General features: G+C 37.0%; 1 protein-coding gene across 1 annotated transcript in view; it reads left to right on the top strand.

Annotated features, from left to right (window-relative positions):
• Nucleotides 1-25,988, top strand: part of LOC144297509 (NKG2-A/NKG2-B type II integral membrane protein-like) — a 56,777-nt gene extending 30,789 nt beyond the window's left edge. Inside the window, exons 9-12 of the mRNA XM_077871789.1 lie at nucleotides 9,069-9,158; nucleotides 9,666-9,719; nucleotides 10,468-10,619; nucleotides 25,866-25,988. Coding sequence (XP_077727915.1) covers nucleotides 9,069-9,158; nucleotides 9,666-9,719; nucleotides 10,468-10,619; nucleotides 25,866-25,988 — 419 coding nt within the window. The remainder of the gene's footprint in view (nucleotides 1-9,068; nucleotides 9,159-9,665; nucleotides 9,720-10,467; nucleotides 10,620-25,865) is intronic.
• The last annotated feature ends 934 nt before the right edge of the window (nucleotides 25,989-26,922 follow it).

Below are 26,922 nucleotides of genomic sequence, written 5' to 3' on the forward strand. Positions count from 1 at the left end.
GGTAAGTTGGTGGGGACAGGTGGCTTGGGGACCCTACTCCTCTGCCATCTTGCCCTGCCCAAGAAGCTCTATAGCAGTTTTTTGATGGAGTCTTCTGGGTTTTCTACGGAGCATGTCAAGTCATCTACAAATAGGCAAAGTGACCTCTTCCTTACTGATTTGGATACCTTTGATTTCTATGTGTTGTCTAATTGCTGAGAGTAGGACTTCTGGTATTGTGTTAAATAATTGGGGTAGGAGTGGACATCCCTGTCTTTTCTTAACCATAGAGGAAAAGTTCTCAGTTTTTCCCCACGGAGATTGATAATTGAGTTTTTCATATACAGCCTTATAAAATTGAGGTATGTTCTCTATAAACCTACTCTGTTGAGAGTTTTTATCACGAGTGGATTGTATACTTTGTCAGATGCTTTGTCAGCATCTATTGAAAGGATCATATGGTTTTTATCCTTTATTTTATTAATGTGGTGTATCATGTTGATTGATTTGCAAATATTGAACCATTCTTGCAGTCCATGAATAAATCCCACTAGATCATGATGAATGATTTTTTTAATGTATTGTTAGCTTTATTTGCTCGACTTATATTGAGAATTTTTGTGTCCATATTCCATCAGAGATATGGCCTGTAGTTCTCTCTTCCATGGAGTCTTTATCTGGTTTTGGTATCAGGGTAATGCTGTCCTCATAGAATGAATTTAGAGGTTTTCTTTTTGACCTTTTTGGAATGATTTGAGAAGAATAGGTATTATCTCTTGTTCAAATGTTTGGTAGAATTCACCTATGAAGCCATTTGTCCCTGGAGTTTGTTTTTTCGCTGTTTTATTATTATTATTATTATTATTATTATTATTATTAATTCAATTTCTTTGCTGGTTATCGGCTTGGTCAAATTTTCTGTTTCTTCCTCCTTCAGTTTTGGTAGTTTATATGTGCCTCAGAATTTGTGCATATCTCCCAAGTTGTCAGATTTGTTGGCATATAGTTGTTTATAATATTCTCTTATAATTTTATTTCTGTAAGGCTGGTTGTTGTTTCTCTACTCTCATTTGTGATTTTATTTGTGTCCTTTTACTTTTCTTTTTGATAAGTCTGGCTAAAAGATTACCAATTTTATCAGTTGTTTCAAAGAACCAGCTCTTGTTTCATTGATCTGCTCTATCGTTTTTAGTTTCTATCTCATGTTTCTGTTCTATTGTTTATTATTTTCTACTTTCTGCTGGCTTTAGGCTTCCTTCGTTGATCTTAGAGATAATATTAGGTTGTTTACTTGAGATTTTTCTTGCTTCTTCAAGTAGGCCTGTATTGGTATATTCTTCCCCTCAGAATCACTTTTGCTGCATTTCAAAGGTTTTCTATAGTGGTGTTCTCATTTTCACATGTTTCCACGTATTTTTCATTTCTTCTTTGATTTCTTGGTTGATCCGTTCAGTATGAAATAGCATTCTATTTGGCCTCCACATATTTGCTTTTTCCATTTTTGCTCCTGGCTGACTGCAAATTTAATAGCACTGTTGTTAAAAAAAGGTGCATGGTATGAGTTCAATCCTTTTGCATTTCTGGTCACCTGTTTTGTGACTTGATATGTGGTCTATTCTGGAGAATGTTCATGTGCACTTGGAAAAGAAGTATATTTTGCTGTTTTAGGACGAATTGTTCTGATATATCTGTTCAGTCCATCTGATCCGGACTGTCATTTGAAGCCACTGTTTCCTTGTTTATTTTACATTTAGATGATCTGTCCATTGATGTCAGTGGACTTCAAAAGTTCCCTACTATAATTGTGTTACTATCAATGAGGTTCTTCATATTTGTTACAAATTTTTTAAAAAAATTTATTTTTTATTGGTGTTCAATTTGCCAACATATAGAATAACACCCAGTGCTCATCCCATCAAGTGCCCCCCTCAGTGCCCGTCACCCAGTCACACCCCCACCTCCCCCCCCCCCCCGAGTTCGTTTCCCAGAGTTAGGAGTCTCTCATGTTCTGTCTCCCTTTCTGATATTTCCCACTCATTTTTTCTTAGCCCCTTTATTGCCTTTCACTCTTTTTTATATTCAATGAGGTTCTTCATATTTGTTACAAATTGATTTTAATATAAAGTACTCCCATTTTGGGTGCTATAAATTTACAATTCTTACATCTTCTAGATTGTCTTTATAATTATATAGTGCCCTGCTTTGTGTCTTTTTACAGTCCAGATCAAAGAGGCACAGAGAATTCCTATCAAAATCAATAAAACCAGCCAACACAAAGACATAAATAGTTTTGCAAAATATGATGATAAAATAATCTTAAAATCAAAAAATAGAAGAATTCCTTAACTTAAACAAGAAGACCTATAAGGCTAGCTGGATATTTCTCAACACAAACTTGGCAAGGCATAAGGAGTGGTATGATATATTCAAATTGGTGAATTTTAAAAATCTGCAATGAAAAATATTCTATCCACAGAGGCTACCACTCAAAATGGAAGATGACATAAATAATTTTTCACATCCAAAAATTAAAGGTGTTTGTGACACTCAAAACAGCTTACAGGAAACATTATAGGGCACAAGTGCAAAGCAGAGACCAAAAGTGACCAAGATAAGAAGGGATGAGAGAAAATTTCCAGAAACAATGACAAAACAAGTAATAAAATGGTAATAAATACATATCTATCAATAATAACTTTGAATATTGATGGACTAAATACTCCAGTCAAAAGATATAGAGTGTCAGAATGGATAAAAAGGACAAGACCCATGTATATGCTGCAAATAAGGGACTGCAGATAACAATTGAGAGAGGGAGAAAAAATTACCATGCAGATGGACTTCAAAAGAAAGCCAGAGTAAGAATACTTAGAAAAACTAGACTTTAAAACCAAAGCAGCCTTTAGAAAGAAGAGTAAAACAGGAAATAACATGCTCTTAGACTTCAAACTATACTACATAGTTGTAGCAATCAAAGCAGTATGGCACCACAATAGACCACAGAGATCAAATGAATGGAATAGAAACCCCAGAAACAGGGATCCCTGGGTGGCGCAGTGGTTTGGCGCCTGCCTTTGGCCCAGTGCGCGATCCTGGAGACCCGGGATCGAGTCCCACGTCGGGCTCCCGGTGCATGGAGCCTGCTTCTCCCTCTGCCTATGTCTCTGCCTCTCTTTCTCTCTCTGTGTGACTATCATAAATAAATAAAAATTAAAATATCTTTATAAAAAAAAAAAAAAAAAACCCCAGAAACAAATTTCTGTTTATATGGTCAATTCATAGACAATGAAGAAGGCAAGAACAGACGATGGGGAAAAGAGAGTCTTCACTACAGTTAAAAAAAAAAAACCCAAAAAATATGTGCTAAAAAATAAAACTAGACTACTTTTGCACACCATACACAAAAATAAACCTAAAGTGAGTTAAAGAACCAGATGGAAGGCCAGAAATCATAAAATTCCCAAAGAATCCATTGGAATTAAGTTCTTGGAGAGAGGGCTTAACTTTATTCTTTGGATGTGTCTCCTTAGGGAAGGACAACGAAAGGAAAAAAAAATAAATGATACATCAAACTCAAAAAGTTTTGTGCAGCCAAAGAAAGCACCATAAAATATAAAGGCAGCCTACTGAATGGAAGATGATCTTTTCAAATTATATATCCGACAAGAAGTTAGTATTCAAAATATACAAAGAACTCCAACAGCTCAACACCAAAATTAATATGAAAAAATGATTAAAAAATGGGTTATGGACCTGAATAGATATTCTTTGAAAGGAGACATACAGATGGCCAACACATGAAAAGGTATTCAACATCACTAATCATCAGGAAAATGCAAATCAAAACCCCAATGAGATCTCACCTCATACCTGTCAGAATGGAAGACAAAAAGTAACAAAATTGGTACAGATGTGGATTAAAGGGAATCTTGTGCACTGCAGTGAGAATTTAAGTTGACGTTGTCATGATGGGTAATTGCATGGAAGCTCTTCAAAAAATTATAAATGGAAATAGTGAAACATCCAAAAATTCACCTCTGGGTATCTATTTGAAGAAAAGGAAAACATTAACTTGAGGAGATGTATGCACCCTCTGTTTTTGCAGCATTGCTTACAATAGGATATGGAAGCAACCCATTTGTCGACACATCTATACATGAATGAATAAGTAGGATATGTATATATATGTAATATATGTATGTATACATATATGATGGGATGTATATATATGTGTATATATACACATATATTATATATATGATGGAATATTAATCTGAGATAAAGAATGAAATTTTTGTCATATTTGACACCATTGATGAACCTACAAGTTTTATGTAAATAAAATTAGTCAGAGAAAAGCAAAATCCCTATGATTAAACTAGTGATGTAGAACTAAAAACAAACAAAACAGAAGCAGTCTTTATATATAAAGAGTGGTTGATTGCTATAGGATTGAGGGGTTGAGGAAGGGCTGAAATATGTGAAAGGAAGTCAGTGGTACAAGCTCTCAGTTATAAAATAAATAAGTCACAGTGATGTACATTACAGCATAGGGAATATAGTCAATAACACTATTAATTCTGTATGGAGACAGATGGTAATGAGCTTTATCATGATGATAATATCATAATGTGTATAAATACTGAATCACTATGTCTACACCTAAAACTACTATAGTATTGTATATCAAATGTACATCATTAAAAATAAATACATAAAAATAAAAATAAAATTGTCACCTAATTTTGCAATAAATCCCAGAACTTTATAGACCAGTAGAAATATACATGCAAGTATCTTCCAAAATTATTCACAAGTTAAATCCAACAATGTAAAAAATGGAAGAGAATTGTATTGATGCAAACTATGTAATTTAGATTTAATGCTTTATTTCTGTGGATGTTCATGTATCACCTAATTGTGTTTTAAAAGTACCTTTGCTGCCCTCGCTTAATTTTTTCAGTTAAGTAAAATTTTCAAAAATTACATTAATTTTCCCAGTACTTCATTAGACCTAGGCTTATCTCATTGAAAACAAGTATTACTATTATAATAGAGACAACGTGTCATTGGAGGATGACTCCATAAGTAGTAGAAGTAATTATTCAGTATTCAAATCTCCTTCATGGTGCTATTGGTCTGTATTATTCAATGTTGTGTCCTTCCCACAGGCATTTTGTTCTTTTCAGCAGAAATATAAATAAATTTTTTACAAGTAATAAGATTTTTACAGGTCTATTAAAAACTAAGGCAGGGCAGCTGGGTGGCTCAGCAGTTTCGTGCCTCTTCAGCCCAGGGCCTGATCCTGGAGACCCATGATCCAGTCTCATGTCAGGCTCCATGTATGGAGGATGCTTCTCCCTCTGCCTGTGTCTCTTCCCCCTTCTCTCTCTGTGTCTCTCATTAATAAATAAATAAAATCTTAAAAAAAAACTGAGGCAAAAAAATGAGAAGAAGAGTTTGGAAATTGATGTTTTTTGACAGTGAAAATAAAGTTGAAAATGTAGTGATAATAAATTTGAAAAGTTGATACTTCAGAATGTGTGTAAGATATTATTAAATACCTGTTAAGGGGATGATGATTTTAGAGTATTGTCAGTACATAGAAATGACATAGCAAGTACATAAGAACAAGAAGCATGTAATGGAAAATTCAGCAACTTTGTCTAAAAGTAAAACAAACATGTAAGATATTTTTCAGAAGGCCTAAGTTCTCAGTGTTTGTGAATCCGATGGAAGTCACTTAGCCTGAGTGGCCAAGGCTCTGATCCCAATACCTTCTGGAACACAAAAACTTCTCAGAGATACTTGCCAATGGACAAAATAAATGACACACTACAAACTGAAAGTGTGTACATTCTGGAGGTGTGTGATGAGATAAAGTGTCTTCAAAATAGCCCAAGTGTAAGAATTTCCTGTTCAAATTTTAAGTGACACAGTGATGAGAAATCTACTTTTTCCACTATTGGGTCACTCTGAGCTCTCACAGGGCCTGCAGTCTGTAAAGACTACAGATAGTGTCTGTTTATCAGAGTAACCTGGTCTCCTACTGGAAGATGCCTTACCCTCTGGCCAACAGAAGGTATGTGTCTGCACTGCCCTGTCTCTCTTCCTAACCACCTCATTTAGTAGGAGATACAAATGCTGGATGGGATGTAACTGAGGTGCAATTAATACATAATCAAATGGCAGAGAACTTTGGCATTTTTATTCCAAACCTTCAGGGTAACAGACAGGAATGAATAGGAAATAAGTTGGAGAATTTCTTAAAATATTCAAATTTTTGCCTGTGGAGAAGTAATTAGGCGCATTTATACATGCATAATTACGTTTGCAAATCAATAGAATTTCAAGTGAAATCCCATAAGCATCATGACAAGGAACAGTTAATTTTGGATTTGTCATCAATATAGATAGAATTACATATATTATTTGATATTTAGCTCATATTTAAATAGATTTTTATCTATTTTAAGATGAACAGAGGTAAAGAGGAAAAAAAAGAGAACTAATCAAACCATGAGATGTTCTTCACTATAGAGAACAAACTGGAGGTTGATGGAGGGGAGGTGGACAGGGGTGGGCTAAATGCGCGATGAGTATTAAGAAAGACACTTGTACTGCTGAGCACTGAGCGTTATATGTAAAGGATGAATCACTAAATTCTACTCCTGAAACCAATATTATACTATATGTGAACCAACTAGAATTTAAACAAATACTTAAGAAAAATAGATTCTTAAGATGAATCCATCAGGGACACGGGGTGGCTCAATGGTTGAGTGTCTGTCTTCAGCTCAGGGTGAGATTCCAGAGTCCTGGGAATAAGTCCTACATCAGCCTCCCCACAGGGAGATGCCTCTGCCTATGTTTCTGCCTCTCTGTCTCTGTCTCTCATGAATAAATAAAATCTTGAAGAAAGTGAATCACCAAATTGTGAAAGTAAAACTTAATTCCGCATACATTTGCTTTGATATATAAAAGAAGTTTGGGGATCCCTGGGTGGCTCAGCGGTTTAGTGCCTGCCTTTGGCCCAGGGCGCGATCCTGGAGTCCCGGGATGGAGTGAGGCGTCGGGCTCCCGGCATGGAGCCTGCTTCTCCCTCTGCCTCTCTCTGTCTCTCTGTCTATTGTGAATAAATAAATAAATCTTAAAAAAAACAAACAAACAAACATGAACCTTAAAAAAAAAAAGAAATTTGATTTTTCACGAAAAGCAAGATGAAGGATCTTCTGAAAATGCTAACTTAAACTTAAGTATGAAACAATCAAAAGACTTTTTAAAAAATTGATCAAAATTGGCAAAAAAAGATATTTAATACTGAAAGACATTCTTATCTAATGAATTATGTTACATGTCCAAAGGATATGAGTCAGTAACGGTAATGTGAATATTGTTAGTAATACTAGTTAGTATTAGTATTAAAATAAATAATATAGTATTAAGAGCTTAGAAAATCCAGATGGAGTAGTGTTTTATATGCATTATATTTTGCATATTTTAATTCCCATTTTACATTAGTATAAACTAGGGAGCTAAACAGGAAGGAACATTTTAAAAGTCATACTCTGTAAATTTGAGAGTCATGAGTAATTCCAAATTTCACTGACTGCAGAACGCATGGACTGAATTATGAAATGACAATAACTTCATTTATTAGAATTTCTTATACAACTAAACTACCCTATGCTTTTGACATTCAGAGATCATTCTGGAAGTTTGTACCAACAGTGTTCTACCCTAAATGATCTACAATTTTATTTATCATTTTATGGTTTCAGATGCTTGCCATTAAATCAGCTGTCAATTTCTGGTGTTAAATACTTCAAAAAAATATTGTTTGGTTTTTGTTTTCAGTATTGTTCAGATTTGGGATAAATTTATTGTGTCATAATATTCTTAAACATATAAAATATTTCTTTTAAAATTTAACGATTTCTCAGAATTCCACAGTTACTCAAAATAAATGGCCACATGATGGTACAGCGTTACCTTTTAGGAAAGAAATCTAAGTCCTCAACTAAAAGTCATTTACTGCAGGAAATTCCTTATATGCCAAAACTAGTACTTCCTAATTTAGAGCACTCAATTTTTTAACCAATAATGTATATAAAAATTGTCAGATACTGGTGCAGCATTTTCTTTCTAACACTAACCCAGTTATTCTAATAATGTTGACATGTTTCTGTGGAATCACTTTGTCTTAAGAAGGACAATATTATTCCTGAATTCCTTTCTTCACTAATTTTCACTTTACATTACTCCAACCAATACTATTGTGTCAAACATAGAATAACATTGTAGAAACCACTTATACTATCATGAAACACTTCTTTAAAGCTCCAAGGAAATTAGCACCAGATTTTGCATTGCTCAACTGCAAATGAAATCACTCACCCCACACTCCACCCAGTGTCACTGTCCTAGCAGTCTTGTCATTACATACACTCTTCATCAAGTCCTTCAGTACAGTTCCACTCAGCACTGTGCCTGCCACTTTGCAGCTGCAGACATGCATAACCAAGAAGGTACCTATGCAGAGCTCAATCAGTCTAAGGACTCAAAAAGACAGCAAATGAAAGCTAAGGGCACTAAGTGTTCCACTTCAGTAACTGAGCAGGAAATAACCTATGCAGAATTAAATCTTCAAAATGCTTCTCAGGATCTTCAAGGGGATGGCAAGAACTACCCCTGCAAAGGTAAAACATTCACTACACACAGTATAATTTTCTAGGATGTGTTCTTTGGGTGTTGGAGTGGAGGGTATGAGTAGGAAATGATCTCCCATATTTTTCTTTTGTGAGGATCAGAGTTTGGAGCAGGAATATAATATTGTAGTTGAAATTTGAGGATGAGCCTTGTTCAAGTGTTGTAATTCATGGTCTTTATCACGTCTCATGGGGTAATATATTTACTGCAAATGCAACGGTATATTCTGAGAGAAGATTACAAGAGTAGATGCAGGTTTGGGGGCCATGCATTTATACGTGACTCCTTGTGCATCATTGGTTCTCTTGTACGTAAATTTCCTAAATGATTATTCCCATCCATCTTTTGTCAGTGTTTTCATTTCTCTTCCTACTATTTAGCATCATGTCCAGGGAAGCTCATTGCTGGAATCCTGGGAATCATCTGCCTTATCTTGATGTCCACTGTGATCACAATAGCTGGTATTCTCTGTGAGTATTTGAATGACTACAAGGGATTTTTTCTCTTTGATGATCATCAGTGTCTTAAAATATTACAGAACTTTATGGAATTGTATTTGCTCATTTTAATGCATATATGCTCTAAGTGTGGAATGGTTATTCTGAATTCGAATTTGTCAAAAGTAGAAGTAAGGGAATCACTATAGACAGTATCAGACATATATTCAGACTTCATAACTCAAATGCAAGTTATAGGAGAGACCTTATTGAGAAATATAAATAAATTGAGATTGGTTACATCAAATACTCTAAGAAATGGTGATGTTTGGTTCTTAAAGCTTTTGGATTATTTTCCCCCTTGGGTTCATCATTTCCCCCAAGTGTTCATCATTTTATTGATCTTTTACTGGTAAATCAATTTTATTCCAGATTTTCTAATTTTAAACAATACAGCAAATTTAAACTAAGAAACTCAAATCATTATGATTTATTTAATTTAATATTAAGTTTGTATGAGCATTGCTTTAATATTTCTAGCTACTGAAGGACCAGTGCGGAATAACACTTCCCTGGAAATAACTACCCAGAAAGGTACACTATCACTTTCAAACCTTATATACTAGTAGAATTTGTATTTTATCTCCGTCTTAAGCTTGGCAAAGATTCTTTTGGGGTAAATTAAGTAGAAAATCACATAATAAATTTTCAGAAATCATGAGTATAGAACAATATTATTTCTTATGCTATAATAGGAGGAAATACTCATTTATAATGATCATACCTGGGGTTCCTGGATGGCTCTTTTAAGTGTCCAACTCTTGGTTTTGATTCCAGTCATAATCCCAGGGTCCTGAGTTTGAGCCCCATTGGGCTCCAGGCTGAGAGCAGAGTCTGCTTGAGATTCTCTATACCTCTCCCTCTGTCCCTCCTGTTTATGCTCTCACTCTCTTAAACAAATAAATAAATAAACATTAAAATAAAATAATAAAATAATCACCATACCCACTATTTCCAATGGCCTCAAATTTACTCCTGTTATAATACGATTAAAGATGAGTCATTAAACAATTCCAAAAGAGTGGTTTTATTCAGTGACTCAAGGGACATATAGAGATGGACAGTTTTGTGGGTTTATTTTATATGGGCATATAAATTTGGGGATGAAAGCCCAACTCCTTTGAGAGTATATAAGTGTGTGAATATAAGTTCATTTTATTTTTACAAGCGTATAAGGGTGCATGGATGTGTTATATACATCTGTGTATACCCATGCAGGTTGTACCTTTGAATGTTTTAATATTCAAAACTTTTTGGATAATATGTCATAATCTTTCTCCAGGACATTACTGTGGCCATTGTGCAAAAGGATGGTTTACATATTCCAACAATTGCTATTACATTAGCACTAAAAGAAAACCATGGCACGAGAGTTTGACATCCTGTACTTCTAAGAACTCTACCCTGCTGAACATAGATGATAAAAAGGAAATGGTAAGATTTCAATGTTTTTGGATTTAATAAAAGCTTATCAGTTGATATTATATTTGTAGAGTTCATCCATATTTTTGTACATATTTCTAGTTTATTTTAAAATCTGTTACTATTCCACAGTTTGAGTCTGCGATATTTTATTTACATTTTTATGCCTTTATTTTTTTAATTAATTTATTTTTTATTGGTGTTCAATTTACTGACATACAGAATAAAGCCCAGTGCCCGTCACCCATTCACTCCCACCCCCTGCCCTTCTCCCCTTCCACCACCCCTAGTTCGTTTCCCAGAGTCAGCAGTCTTTACGTTCTGTCTCCCTTTCTGATATTTCCCACACATTTCTTCTCCCTTCCCTTATATTCCCTTTCACTATTATTTATATTCCCCAAATGAATGAGAACATATAATGTTTGTCCTTCTCTGACTGACTTACTTCACTCAGCATAATACCCTCCAGTTCCATCCACGTTGAAGCAAATGGTGGGTATTTGTCATTTCTAATAGCTGAGTAATATTCCATTGTATACATAAACCACATCTTCTTTATCCATTCATCTTTCGTTGGACACCGAGACTCCTTCCACAGTTTGGCTATCGTAGCCATTGCTGCTAGAAACATCGGGGTGCAGGTGTCCCGGCGTTTCATTGCATCTGTATTTTTGGGGTAAATCCCCAGCAGTGCAATTGCTGGGTCGTAGGGCAGGTCTATTTTTAACTGTTTGAGGAACCTCCACACAGTTTTCCAGAGTGGCTGCACCAGTTCACATTCCCACCAACAGTGTAAGAGGGTTCTCTTTTCTCCGCATCCTCTCCAACATTTGTTGTTTCCTGCCTTGTTAATTTTCCCCATTCTCACTGGTGTGAGGTGGTATCTCATTGTAGTTTTGATTGTATTTCCCTGATGGCAAGTGATGCAGAGCATTTTCTCATATGCATGTTGGCCATGTCTATGTCTTCCTCTGTGAGATTTCTGTTCATGTCTTTTGCCCATTTCATGATTGGATTGTTTGTTTCTTTGGTGTTGAGTTTAATAAGTTCTTTATAGATCTTGGAAACTAGCCCTTTATCTGATATGTCATTTGCAAATATCTTCTCCCATTCTGTAGGTTGTCTTTGAGTTTTGTTGACTGTATCCTTTGCTGTGCAAAAGCTTCTTATCTTGATGAAGTCCCAATAGTTCATTTTTGCTTTTGTTTCTTTTGCCTTCGTGGATGTATCTTGCAAGAAGTTACTATGGCCGAGTTCAAAAAGGATGTTGCCTGTGTTCTTCTCTAGGATTTTGATGGAATCTTGTCTCACATTTAGATCTTTCATCCATTTTGAGTTTATCTTTGTGTATGGTGAAAGAGAGTGGTCTAGTTTCATTCTTCTGCATGTGGATGTCCAATTTTCCCAGCACCATTTATTGAAGAGACTGTCTTTCTTCCAATGGATAGTCTTTCCTCCTTTATCGAATATTAGTTGCCCATAAAGTTCAGGGTCCACTTCTGGATTCTCTATTCTGTTCCACTGATCTATGTGTCTGTTTTTGTGCCAGTACCACGCTGTCTTGATGACCACAGCTTTGTAGTACAACCTGAAATCTGGCATTGTGATGCCCCCAGATATGGTTTTCTTTTTTAAAATTCCCCTGGCTATTCGGGGTCTTTTCTGATTCCACACAAATCTTAAAATAATTTGTTCTAACTCTCTGAAGAAAGTCCATGGTATTTTGATAGGGATTGCATTAAACGTGTATATTGCCCTGGGTAACATTGACATTTTCACAATATTAATTCTGCCAATCCATGAGCATGGAATATTTTTCCATCTTTTTGTGTCTTCCTCAATTTCTTTCAGAAGTGTTCTATAGTTTTGAGGGTATAGATCCTTTACCTCTTTGGTGAGGTTTATTCCTAGGTATCTTATGCTTTTGGGTGCAATTGTAAATGGGATTGACTCCTTAATTTCTCTTTCTCCAGTCTCATTGTTAGTGTATAGAAATGCCATTGATTTCTGGGCATTGATTTTGTATCCTGCCATGCCACCGAATTGCTGTATGAATTCTAGCAATCTTGGGGTGGAGACATTTGGGTTTTCTATGTAGAGTATCATGTCATCGGCGAAGAGGGACAGTTTGACTTCTTCTTTGCCAATTTGAATGCCTTTAATGTCTTTTTGTTGTCTGATTGCTGAGGCTAGGACTTCCAGTACTATGTTGAACAGCAATGGTGAGAGTGGACATCCCTGTCTTGTTCCTGATCTTAGGGGAAAGGCTCCCAGTGCTTCCCCATTGAGAATGATATTTGCTGTGGGCTTTTCATAGATGGCTTTTAAGATGTCGAGGAATGTTCCCTCTATCCCTACACTCTGAAGAGTTTTGATCAGGAATGGATGCTGTAGTTTGTCAAATGCTTTCTCTGCTTCTAATGAGAGGATATGGTTCTTGGTTTTTCTCTTGCTGATATGATGAATCACATTGATTGTTTTACGGATGTTGAACCAGCCTTGTGTCCCAGGGATAAATCCTACTTGCTCATGGTGAATAATTTTCTTAATGTACTGTTGGATCCTATTGGCCAGTATCTTGTTGAGAATTTTTGCATCCATGTTCATCAGGGATATTGGTCTGTAATTCTCCTTTTTGGTGGGGTCTTTGTCTGGTTTTGGAATTAAGGTGATGCTGGCCTCATAGAACAAATTTGGAAGTACTCCATCTCTTTCTATCTTTCCAAACAGCTTTAGGAGAATAGGTATGGTTTCTTCTTTAAACGTTTGATAAAATTCCCCTGGGAAGCCATCTGCCCTGGACTCTTGTATCTTGGGAGGTTTTTGATGACTGCTTCAATTTTCTCCCTGGTTATTGGCCTGTTCAGGTTTTCTATTTCTTCCTGTTCCAGTTTTGGTAGTTTGTGGCTTTCCAGGAATGCGTCCATTTCTCCTAGATTGCCTAATTTATTGGCGTATAGCTGTTCATAATATGTTTTTAAAATCGTTTGTATTTCCTTGGTGTTGGTAGTGATCTCTCCTTTCTCATTCATGATTTTATTAATATGAGTCTTCTCTCTCTTCTTTTTAATAAGGCTGGCTAATGGTTTATCTATCTTATTAATTCTTTCAAGGAACCAACTCCTGGTTCTGTTGATCTGTTCCACAGTTCTTCTGGTCTCGATTTCGTTGAGTTCTGCTCGAATCTTTATTAACTCCCTTCTTCTCTTGGGTGTAGGATCTATTTGCTGTTTTTTCTCTAGCTCCTTTATGTGTAAGGTTAGCTTTTGTATTTGAGTTCTTTCCAGTTTTTGAATGGATGCTTGTATTGCGATGTATTTCCCCCTTAGGACTGCTTTTGCTGCATCCCAAAGATTTTGGATGGTTGTATCTTCATTCTCATTAGTTTCCATGAATCTTTTCAAGTCTTCCTTAATTTCCTGGTTGACCCTTTCATCTTTTAGCAGGATGGTCCTTAACCTCCACATGTTTGAGGTCCTTCCAAACTTCTTGTTGTGATTTAGTTCTAATTTCAAGGCATTATGGTCTGAGAATATGCAGGGGATGATCCCAATCTTTTGGTATCGGTTCAGACCCGATTTGTGACCCAATATGTGGTCTATTCTGGAGAAAGTTCCATGTGCACTTGAGAAGAATGTGTATTCAGTTGAGTTTGGATGTAAAGTTCTGTAGATATCTGTGAAATCCATCTGGTCCAGTGTATCATTTAAAGCTCTCATTTCTTTGGAGATGTTGTGCTTAGAAGACCTATCGAGTATAGAAAGAGCTAGATTGAAGTCACCAAGTATAAGTATATTATTATATAAATATTTCTTCACTTTGGTTAATAATTGATTTATATATTTGGCAGCTCCCATATTCGGGGCATATATATTGAGGATTGTTAAGTCCTCTTGTTTCAATAGATCCTTTGAGTATGATATAGTGTCCCTCTTCATCTCTCACTACAGTCTTTGGGGTAAATTTTAGTTTATCTGATATAAGGATGGCTACCCCTGCTTTCTTTTGAGGACCATTCGAATGGTAAATGGTTCTCCAACCTTTTATTTTCAGGCTGTAGGTGTCCTTCTGTCTAAAATGAGTCTCTTGTAGACAGCAAATAGATGGGTCCTGCTTTTTTATCCAGTCTGAAACCCTGCGCCTTTGATGGGGTCATTAAGCCCGTTCACATTCAGAGTTACTATTGAGAGATATGAGTTTAGTGTCATCATGATAACTATTCAGTCCTTGTTTTTGTGGAATGTTCCACTGAACTTCTTCTTAAAGGGGAATTTTAAGAGTCCCACTTAAAATTTCTTGCAGAGCTGGTTTGGAGGTCACATATTCTTTTAGTTGCTGCCTGTCTTGGAAGCTCTTTATCTCTCCTTCCATTTTGAATGAGAGCCTTGCTGGATAAAGGATTCTTGGTTGCATGTTCTTCTCATTTAGGACCCCGAATATATCCTGCCAGCCCTTTCTGGCCTGCCAGGTCTCTGCGGAGAGGTCTGCTGTTACCCTAAAACTCCTCCCCATAAAAGTCAGGGATTTCTTGTCTCTTGCTGCTTTAAGGATCTTCTCTTTATCTTTGGAATTTGCAAGCTTCACTATTAAATGTCGAGGTGTTGAACGGTTTTTATTGATTTTAGGGGGGGATCTCTCTATTTCCTGGATCTGAATGCCTGTTTCCCTTCCCAGATTAGGAAAGTTTTCAGCTAGAATTTGTTCAAATACATATTCTGGCCCTCTGTCCCTTTCGGCACCCTCGGGAACACCAATTAAACGTAGGTTTTTCTTCCTCAGGCTGTCGTTTATTTCCCTTATTCTATCTTCATGGTCTTTTAATTGTTTGTCTCTTTTTTCCTCAGTTTCCCTCTTTGCTATCAACTTGTCTTCTATGTCACTCACTCGTTCTTCCACCTCGTTAACCCTCGTCGTTAGGACTTCTAGTTTGGATTGCATCTCATTCGATTGATTTTTAATTTCTGCCTGATTAGCTCTAAATTCTGCAGTCATGAATTCTCTTGAGTCCTTTATGCTTTTTTCTAGAGCCACCAGTAGCTGTATAATAGTGCTTCTGAATTGGCTTTCTGACATTGAATTGTAATCCAGATTTTGTAACTCTGTGGGAGAGAGGACTGTTTCTGATTCTTTCTTTTGAGGTGAGGTTTTCCTTCTAGTCATTTTGCTCAGTGCAGAGTGGCCAAAAGCAAGTTGTACTGGGAAAAGGAGAAAAAGAGGAGAGAAAGAAGGAAAGAAAAGAGAAAGAGAAAAAAAAGGAAGAAAAAAAACGAAAAAAAAAAAAGAATAAAAAGAGAAAGAAAAAGAAAGAAAGGAGTAAAAAGGGGGGTGGGGGAAGGAAACAAATCAAAAAGCAAAAAAAAAAAAAAAAGAAAAAAGAACCATGGGGGAGTATCTTCTGATTCTGTGTACTTTAAGTCCCTTGGCTTCCCCTGGAAGCTGTCAGTCAGTCTAGCTGGTCTTCTGGGGGAGGGGCCTGCTGTGCTGATTTTCAGGTGTTAGCAGTTGGGGGAGCTGCTCTGCCCCTGCCTGGTGCAGGGCTCAGTGGGGGTTGTTTACCCCGTGAGGCCCCAGGTGCAACAGCCCCAGTGGCGGGGCCAGCTCTGGAGCCCTGGAGTCAGCTCCTGCAGGAACTCCGGAGCTCTCCGTCTGCAGGGCCTGGAGGCTCCGGGCGGGGCCGCTGATCTGCTCAGCTCGGGGCAGGAGCGTCCTTGCTGTCCTGGGCCCTCCCGGCCTCTGCCTGTCCCGGGGGAGGCGGGATCCTGGGCTGTGTCCCGGCGCCCTGTGCTCCGGAGCCTGCGCTGGTGGATTCGCGCTCCCGGGCCGCGCAGCCCCCTCTGCAGAGCCGCCGCCCGAGCCCCTCCGAGCTGCTCCTGGAACCCGCAGCCCCCTCTGCACGGAGCCTCTTCCTCTGCCCGAGCCCCCCCGAGCTGCTCCCGCCCCGCAGCCCCCTCCGCGGAGCCGCCCCCGAGCCCCCCCCCCCGAGCTGCTCCGGGTCCGCCGTGCGCGCTGCAGCCCTTAGGGAGCTCGGCACACTCTCCCGGGGCGCAGGTGTCTGTTAGTGTCCCCGGGAGCCCGAGCGCATCCCCGCCCTCCTGGGTCCTGCTCCAACTCCCCGCGAGCCCCTTTCCCCCGGGAAGGTCGGTGCAGCTCCTGCTCCTCCGGGACGGGGCTCTCCTGTCCTGGGGACACTCGCCCCGGCCTCAGCCCGGCTCATTGGGGGGCCCCTACCCCTTGGAGGCCTTTGTTTCTTTATTTCTTTTTTCCCGTCTTCCTACCTTGATAGAAGCGCGAACTCTTCTCACTGTAGCATTCCAGGTGGTCTCTCTTTAAATCTCAGGCCGAATTCATAGATTTTCAGGATAATTTGAAGGTTTTCTAGGTAATTTGGTGGAGACAGGTGATTTGGAGACCCTGCTCTTCTGCCATCTTGCCCCTCTCCCATTTTTATGCCTTTAATGTACACTTAATAATTTCCAATTTGTGCTTTTCATAGAAAACCATGTTTTTCCAAAAGCTCTTTTGCCTGAAATGACTTTACTATTTAATTTTACAACACATCAAGAAATTTAAAATATGATTGTGCAGCTTGTTCACAAATTAGTGGGAATCACATAATTACAAATCAGAGCAAGAAAGAGAAGTTTAGAGCCTCCATTACCCCTGCCAATTTTAATAATGTGGAACACCTTTGTTTATTTTTGGATTTTATATCAATGGAATCAAGCAGTATGAATTTTTATGTCTGTCTCCTTTCACTCTCATATGATATTTGTAATCCATCTCTATATAACATCTGTCTATATTTTGTGAATTTTCAACTGTGTTTTTTGAATGGGACCTTACAAAATCTATTCTCAGAAATTTAGTTCCTTTTTAATATGTGGGAATTACAAATCATTACTTACGGAAAGCTTTTTCTACGTCCTTTTCCACAAATCATATTGATAATAATTTATTAAACATAGCTACATAGTATATGGTATATTTATGGAATGTAAATATGCATTTGTCATAATAAAACAATATTGTATTAATATAACATTGTAATTGTGTTTACAAATGATTACAATACATTTTCCTCTAACATTAGCATGAAATGGCACAACCTTGGATATGTGTATTTTTCAACATATTATATTATCCCTATATTTATCTAGTTTTTGTGTAAACACACATTATACAAATAGTCCCTTGAGGATAAACTCAGCAGTCTGAGAAAAATTACTACAATAAGTTCTGATGGTTCTACAGCTGTACCATTTTTCTAGGTTGTGAGCCATTGGGATATTCTCTTGTGAGAATAAGTGCTCGAGTGTTTCTCTTGCTCATTTCTCCAAAGTAGTGTCTCCTTTTCGCGTCTTAGAAGTCCTTGCCTTATATTTTTTAAAGATTTTATTTGCCAGAAAAACACAGCATGAACACAAACAGGGGGAGCAGCAACAGCAGGAGTGAGTAGTGCAGGCTCCTGGCTGAGCAGGGAGCCTGAGAGCTCCAGGCAGAGCTCCATCCCAGGACCCTGCCATCATGACCTGAGCCTAAGGCAGACCATTTAACCAAGTGAGACATCCACGCATCACAAGCCTTTGTCATATTTTATTTTACTTTAATATTTTATTTCATTTTATTTTTAATATTTTTATACATTTATTTTTTATTGGTGTTCAATTTGCCAACATATAGCATAACACCCAGTGCTCATCCCGTCAGGTGCCCACCTCAGTCACCCCCACCTTCTGCCCACCTCTCCTTCCATCACTCCTAGTTCGTTTCCCAGAGTTAGGAGTCTCTCATGCTCTGTACCCTCTCTGATGTTTCCCACTCATTTTTTCTCCTTTCCCCTTATTCCCTTTCACTATTTTTTATATTCCCCAAATGAATGACACCATATAATGTTTGTCTTTCTCCCATTGACTTATTTCACTCAGCATAAAACCCTCCACTTCCATCCATGTCAAAGCAATGGTGGGTATTTGTCGATTCTAATGGCTGAGTAATATTCCATGGTATACATAAACCACATCTTCTTTATCCATTCATCTTTCGATGGACACCGAGGCTCCTTCCACAGTTTGGCTATTGTGGACATTGCTGCTATAAACATCGGGGTGCAGGTATCCCAGCGTCTCCCTGCATCTGTATCTTTGGGGTAAATTCCCAGCAGTGCAATTGCTGCGTGTAGGGGAGATCTATTTTTAACTATTTGAGGAACCTCCACACAGTTTTCCAGAGTGGCTGCACCAGTTCACATTCCCACAACAGTGTAAGAGGGTTTCCTTTTCTCCACATCCTCTCCAACATTTGTGGTTTCCTGCTTTGTTAATTTTCCCCATTCTCACTGGTGTGAGGTGGTATCTCATTGTGGTTTTGATTTGTATTTCCCTGATGGCCAGTGATGAGGAGCATTTTCTCATGTGCTTGTTGGCCATGTCTATGTCTTCCCCTGTGAGGTTTCTCTTCATGTCTTTTGCCCATTTCATGATTGGATTGTTTGTTTCTTTGGTGTTGAGTTTAATAAGTTCTTTATAGATCTTGGAAACTAGCCCTTTATCTGATATGTCATTTGCAAATATCTTCTCCCATTCTGTAGGTTGTCTTTGAGTTTTGTTGACTGTTCCTTTGCTGTGCAAAAGCTTCTTATCTTGATGAAGTCCCAATAGTTCATTTTTGCTTTTGTTTCTCTTGCCTTCATGGATGAATCTTGCAAGAAGTTACTGTGGCCAAGTTCAAAAAGGGTGTTGCCTGTGTTCTCCTCTAGGATTTTGATGGAATCTTGTCTCACATTAAGATCTTTCATCCATTTTGAGTTTACCTTTGTATATGGTGCAAGAGAGTAGTCTAGTTTCATTCTTGTCAGATTTTAGATATCAGTGCTTTTTAGTTTACGAGTTGAAATGGCTGTGGCTTGCATTTTATTCCCCGACTGGAGTCTTTTAATGATCAGAATTTGAATGTTGTCATGGCCCAATTAATCCCATTTGTGTGTTGGTGATTATTTTGGGCCCGTTTCAGAGGTTCACCAAATTCATGAATATAATTTCTTATATTACCTTCCTGGAGTTATCTTTTCATTTCTCTCTTTATTTTTTAACTTTTCATTAGGTTTTATGATCAAACTGGAATTTATTTTTTGATGCTGTGAGATAATATTTATTTATTTATTTTTTGATACTGTGAGATAAGTATTTATTTATTTAATTTTTGATACTGTGAGATAAGTATTTATGATGCTGTGAGATAAAAACGAAGGTCGTAATATTCTACATCATGACCTAATTGATGGGTTATAATTTATAGCAAAATAGATCTTTTCTTCATAAAATCTTTATACATATAAAGTTATGTATATGTTCATATATGTTCTGTTTTTCTCCACATAAATAATATAGATATCAGATATCTTTATATAGGTAAATATATATGCATATACCACAGTCTACACAGTCTAACACAACCCATAGCACATTCATTAAGATGTAGAGCCTTACCTTCATGTTCCTTTAATGTGTCCCTTTTATATGTCTTAAATATTTCTGTACACACATTGAGAATCATTGAATGTTATAATTTTGCTTCAACTGATAATTTTACACCAAATATCAAACATTTTAGAAAACACAAGCAGTGAAGGAATGTCCATTAGACCTAATTATAGCTTTGTTCTTTCTTTTGTTCCTTTTCTTGATGATCCAAGTTTCCTTCTTTTATCATTTAATTTCTGTTTAGAAAATTCCCTTTAGCAATTCTTTGAGAGTGGGTCTGGTGGTGACACATTTCTTAGTTTTCTTTTATCAGAGAATGTCTTGATTTCCCCTGACATTCCTGAGTTTGATATTTTTGTTGGATAGTCAATGGTTTTTGATTGGAATAATAATACACTTAGTGTCTAAATTTTTCTGTTTTCCTAGCATGACTTTTTCCTGTTATTTGACTGGAGAGGAAAGAAAACATTTTGGGGGCTTTTGTCTGTACCGTGGGTGTCTGTGGGTTGCCAGCCTCTCTGGCACCAGTCTGGGATATATGAGGTAGAGAGAAATTCCAGGGCACTCACAGGCATTTCATTTCTCATTTCTATAGTACCTGGTTCTGTCAGCTTTCTCATCACCTGCCTGAATCTTCCTGTATCATTTTACACATAATGCCCAGGGGTTTTAGCTAATTTGGAGATATAAGGAAAAGCACATCCTATCTTTCTGGTACAGGAAGTCTGATTTGTAACGGTTTAAGTAATATGTGCTGCTGAAGCAAGCACTGATTTGTAGGGGTTTTAATTTGAATGTTCCAGATTCTAATAGTGTTGAGCATCTTTCCCTGTACTCATTTGCCCTCCATATATGATTTTGGTGCAGCATCTTGGCATATTTTGTTTATATTTTTACTTTTTCTTATTTTGCTTTGAGAATTCTGCATGTATCCTGGCAGCAAGTCTTTTATGAGATGTATGATCTGTAAATATTTCCTCTCAAGTCTCTTCTCTTCTAAGAGCAGAAATTATCTTGACGACCTACACTTCATTAAATTGTTCTTTCATGGATCATGCTTCTGTGGTTCTTTCTAAGAAATATCTGTTCAATTATAGGATAGGTGTTTTTTTCTAATACATCTTCTTGTAATTTTATCATTTACACTTTGGATGATAAATTTTTAGCATTTTGTTTACAATATAAAGTATATATACATATATATAATTAATATTACTTGTCACTGGATTGTTTCCACAGCATTTGTTGTAAGACTATGTATTTTATCCACGAATGACTGCATGTTTGTTGAAAACTGCATTCCATATATGATTGGGTCTAAATTATGCTCTTTCTATTTAGTTTCATTAACCTTGCTACATATTTTTATGTCAATTTCATACTTTAGAAATAGTCTTTTTATTACAATGGGTTTTATTCGACTCTGCCCTACAACAGTTTCTGTTTGGTTTTTATTTAGCATTACACTTCTGTCATTCACAAATGTCTAAGTATTCTGTAACGGAGTATGCAAAGCTTTCTGAATTACAACTAAATTATATTAGAAGTTGTATGTTATTGGATATTTTTTTTTCTGTTTTAGTTTTCACAAGTTGTATTTGGTAAGATTTCTTCAACTTTCTGTCTAGTTTCTATATATTTGCATATTTTCATAATAGTGCCTTACAGTAATTTTTTAGTGGAATAATGTGCAACAGATGGGTGCACGTGCAAAACATGCCAACAAATGACTGAATTTTCAAGTGTCACATTACACAGAATGAAAATGATTCTACCAGCACTGTGAAATGCCTTCTCATGTTCTCATCTCCATTTACAAAACATTTACATAATTAGAAACATATAGTATGTATATTTTATTTTTGACATTTTTAGGGGAAGCTAAATGTGTGATTTATTCATGTATTTGCGTGAAGTTTAAATTGCCCAAACTCCTTGCTGTTCCATTGTCTGATTCGACTACAGTCAGAATCCGTTCTATTGCTGATGCCCTTGAATATTTGAGCATTCATCCTTTGGGGCTACCGTGAGTTATTCTGCTATCCATACCTCACAGTCAGCTTTCAGCTAAGTATGTGTTTATCTTCTCTTCCTTAACTTCAATTGGTTCCTCTCTGTATAGCTACTTGAGAGGGAAGCTACTCAGATCATGCATTTCTAATGTTCTTCCTTTTCTAAGTGAGAAAGCTACAAATTGTCTCTAAACATTACTTTAGTTTCCCCATAAAAGTCTTGAAATATTCTGTTCAGAGTCGTCCAGCACAAGGTAATCTCTGTCATCCAGTACAAGGTATTTTCATAGATTTCATCCCTGAACTGTAAATTTTTCAGAAGTGTATCACTTTCCGCAGGTTTGGAAATCCCCCAAATTTCTTTCTGTTGTTGCATCTAATTTATTCCTTTGTCTTCAGAGAATATACGTTGAATATCTCCATCCTTGAAATGTTTGATCCTTATTTATGACCTAAACCCCTTCTGTATGTCAATTATGTCAAGCTGGTTTTGATAGTCTTCCATCGTCCTGATTTTGTGACTTGCTGTGTTATCACTTATTTACAGAAGATCTTTTAAGTCTTCCACTGTACCACTGAATTGTTTCTTTATCCTTCCAAATCAGTCAGTTTCTATTTCTTGTATTTAAGGGTTTTGTTTTTAGGTGAATAATAGATGTTTATCATTGTTTTATCTTCTCATATTGACACCCTTAGTGTGTAGAAATGTTTTTGTTTTGTTTTCTAATAATATTTCTTGTTTTAATAGCAACTTGTCTGATATTAGAATAGCTGTTTGTGCTCACTTCTGGGGTTATTGTTTGTAGATCTTTTGCTATCTTTTTGTGTTCACCTGTTCTATCTTTAGGTCTAAGGTGTGTCTGTTACAGAGAGGGTATGGATAGATCTTACATTTTTATTCAGAGTGACAATTTCTTTCTTTTTACTAGAATACTTATTTAATTCACATGAGTGTCATTATTGGGACAGTTGGATTTAGGTCTCTCATTTGCTGTCATTCTATGTTTATAGGTTTTGTTTTCTTCTTCCACCTTACCTGTATTAAACATCTTATTTTAGGGTTCCATTTTAATTTCTCTAGTGTTGTCTCAGCTATATTCTTATTTCCTTAGTAGGAGCTGTAGGTATCACAAATATACTTTTGGGTTGTTTTGGTGTGTGTGTGTGTTGTTGAGATATAATTGACATAACATTGTTTAAATTAAAGGCATAAATGTGTTCATATGATACATTTATATATTACAGCATGATTACTATGGTAATCTTAGATAACAATTCTCTCATGTCACATATTTATCATTTTTTGTGGGTGTCAAGAACAGCTAAGATTTAATCACAGGATCTTTGAGATTTATAATAGAGTAATGCTGACTATAATCACTATATTGTACACAAAACTTTCAGAACTTATTAACTACTGGTTATAATTTTGTATTCTTAAACATCTCCCCCTTCCTCCCCACGCCGCTCCTGGTAAAGAACATTCTATTCTTTGATTTTACTAGATCAGTGTTTCAAATTCTACATGTAAGTGACACCATACAGTATTTGTCGATCTTGCCTCACTTTTGTCACTTAAGAGAATGCCTCCAAAGTCCATTCATTTTTCACAAATGGGAAGATTTCCTTCTCTCTCATGACTGAACACTATTTCAGTGTGTGTGTGTGTGTGTGTGTGTGTGTATCACACTTTCTTTAACCATTTATCTGTTGGCAGATATTTAGTTTCCTTCAATATCTTGGCTATCGCGAATAACATTGCAATGAGCATGGGTGTGCAGATATGCCGCTGAGATACTGATTTCAGTTCTTTTAAATATGTACGCAAGAGTGACATTGCGGATTCATATGATAGTTTTATTTGTAATTGCTTGAAAAGTTGCTATACTATTTTCCCTTATACAGCCACCAATTTACATTCCCTGCAAAGGATTTCTTATTCTTCACATCCTCACCAATATTCTCTTATCTTTCTGGAAGAAACCATTTTAACAGGTTAGAGGTCATATCTCTTGTGGTTTTGATCGGCATTTCCATGATGACTAGTGATTCTGTGCACTTATCATGCACTTATTGGCCAATTGTATGTCTTCATAAAAATGTCTACCTAGGTTCTTTGCCATTTTTTGAAATTGTATTATTTTCTCTTTTATTGCATTGTAATGAGTTCTTTATATATTTTGGATATTGCTCCCTTATTTGATAAATGGTTTACATTTTTTCCTTGTTCTGTACATTGTTCTTCCAACATCTTTTCAACTCTCTCATTATTTTCTTTGCTGTGTACATTAGCTTAATGCAGTCCTATTTTTCTATGTGGTTTGCCTGTCTTTTCATGACATCCAAGAAATCATAGCTGACACCTATTTCAAAGATATGTTTTCTTTCTTTCTTAAAAAAGATTTTATTTATTTATTCATGAGAGACAGAGAGAGAGAGAGAGAGAGAGAGAGAGGCAGAGACATAGGCAGAGGGAAAAACAGATTCCATGCAAGGAACCTGATGTGGGACTTGATCCCAAGACTGCAGGATCATGCCCCAAGCTGAAGGCAATGCTCAACCACTGAGCCACCCAGGCGTCCCAAGGACAGTTTTTCTTTTGTCTCTACCAGTGATATTATATTTTTATATGTTTCTATGGTACTTATTTTCATCTCTTTTTCACCTTTAAAATTCCTTTTAGCTTTTCTTTAAAAGGAATTTTTAAAGGGTAGGACTAGGTTAAATTCTTTTCTGACACATGGTTTTAACAGGCTACCACTGGAGTGATGCTGCTGCTCACTTCTGACTGCCATCTGGGGTGAGAGTTGAAACTTTGACAAGCCATCCCTGAGGATTCTTTGAAAGCCTCTATCTCCTCTTCATTTCTGAATGAGAAGTTGCTGAGTAATGTATTCTTGGTTGACAGTTGTTATTCCCTTTGACCACTTTAGAAATATCATCCACTTTCTCCTGTCTTACCCATGGGAGGAACATATATTGCTGGGAGGCTCCTTTTTGGTGGTGGTATGGCATGCCACCTTCAGAGCCCTCAAACAGTATTGGATCTCTTGCCCAAGATAGGCACAGATGGAACTACCATAGTGCCTGTGTGATTGTGATCAGGTTCACTTTCTGTGGCATTGGTACTGGTGTCTAGGATGGAGACAAGTACGCATATTTCCTGGACACTGTATATGTGTCCTAGCATCTCACCATTGTGACCCTGTCTGGCAGTGACACTGGTTCTGGGATGACAAGCTTCAATGGGTGCTCAGAGCCATAGGAAAGGGTATCATAGTAGCATAGTCTAGGGATGATTGTCAATGTTTCAACTTTATCCCAAGCAGCAATCACAGGACAGCAGCAGGATCCAGTGGTGTTTTGATAAAGCCATGTCAGGTCCCAGCGACCTGGGAACAGAGCTCAGGCAGCCTATCCCACAATGGCAATTCAAGCTGTCCTCTGTGAGCTGAAAGTGTGTCTTGATTGATACAGTATCACCAATGAGGCCTTCATAGAACACTCTATTTTATTATAGAACAGGGAACATGTACTTCTAAGAATGTCATACTGAATTCGGCTAGGACTAGTTTCTGAACACTAATTATGCATGTCTTTTCCTAGACTGTATTCATGGGTTCACATTGGTGGTTGAAATGGAGCATTCACGATGACAGTGCATCACAAAAATTAATAAATGCTAACTAAAATAAAGTGTTATAGATTTGACCGTACAGTGCTATAATGATGGCTTTTAAAAAAGATTTTATTTATTCATTTGACAGAGAGAGAATGAGCAGAAAGTAGAAGCAGAGGGAGAAAGAGAAGCAGACTCTCCACTGAACAGGAAGTCCAACAGTGGAGAGGAGGGTATGGCTCCCTCCCAGGACCCAGGGATCTTGACGTGAGCTCAAGGCAGATGTTAAATCACCTGAACCACCCAGGTGCCCCATTATGATGGTTTCAAATAATCTTATCAGTTGTTTTGCTGAAATTATAATTCTTGTTTGAAGAGTCTTTTTGTATTATTTTCTTTTTTTTCTTTTTTTGTGAGGAGAAGTTGATTTGTTTCTCATTTTTTTTTTTGGTATGTTCAGCTCTGAATTTGACCTTCCTTTTTTTTTCTTTATTATTTCTGGTGAAAATTCATCTATTATTTATCTTGTTACTTTCCTAATTGTAATGAGTGGTTTTTCTCTTGCTATTGTCTAGATCATCTCTTTTTGTTTGTTTGTTCTTTATTTTTTAAGTTGTGGCAAAAAAAAAATCACATAACACAAAAGAACTCAGAGAAAGCATAGATTTTCTGTATTCTCCTTTTGTTTATTGTCTGCATGTGTAGCACATAGACTCTCATTTTCAGTATCCCTCAGTGCAGAGATTCATTTGCTAAAATTAATAATCTTATATTGACACATCTTTATCATCTAAAGACCATCGTTTACATTAAGGTTATCTCTTGATGTTATGTGTTTTGTGAGTTTGAAATATGTAATGATATGTATCAACCAGTATGGAGTTATACAGAATGGTTTTACTGCGTAAAAATTCCTTTATGCTCTGTCTATCCATCCTTCCTTCCCTGCCAAACCCTGTAAAATACTGATCTTTCACTGTCTCCAAAGTTTTGTTTCTTCTAGACTGTGATATATTGGAAATTGTACATTCTCACCTCTTACATTATATTTAACTGCATCAGGGACATCTGGCTGGCTCTCAGCAGTTGAGCATCAGCCTTCAGAAGCTCAGGGCGTGATCCCAGGTTTGGGGATCCAGTCCCACATAGGGCTCCCTCGAGGAGCCTACTTTTCCCTCTGCCTATGTCTCTGCTTCTCTGTGTGT

The sequence above is a fragment of the Canis aureus genome, chromosome 25 (genome assembly GCF_053574225.1).
Source record: "Canis aureus isolate CA01 chromosome 25, VMU_Caureus_v.1.0, whole genome shotgun sequence".
NCBI classification, from domain to species: domain Eukaryota; kingdom Metazoa; phylum Chordata; class Mammalia; order Carnivora; family Canidae; genus Canis; species Canis aureus.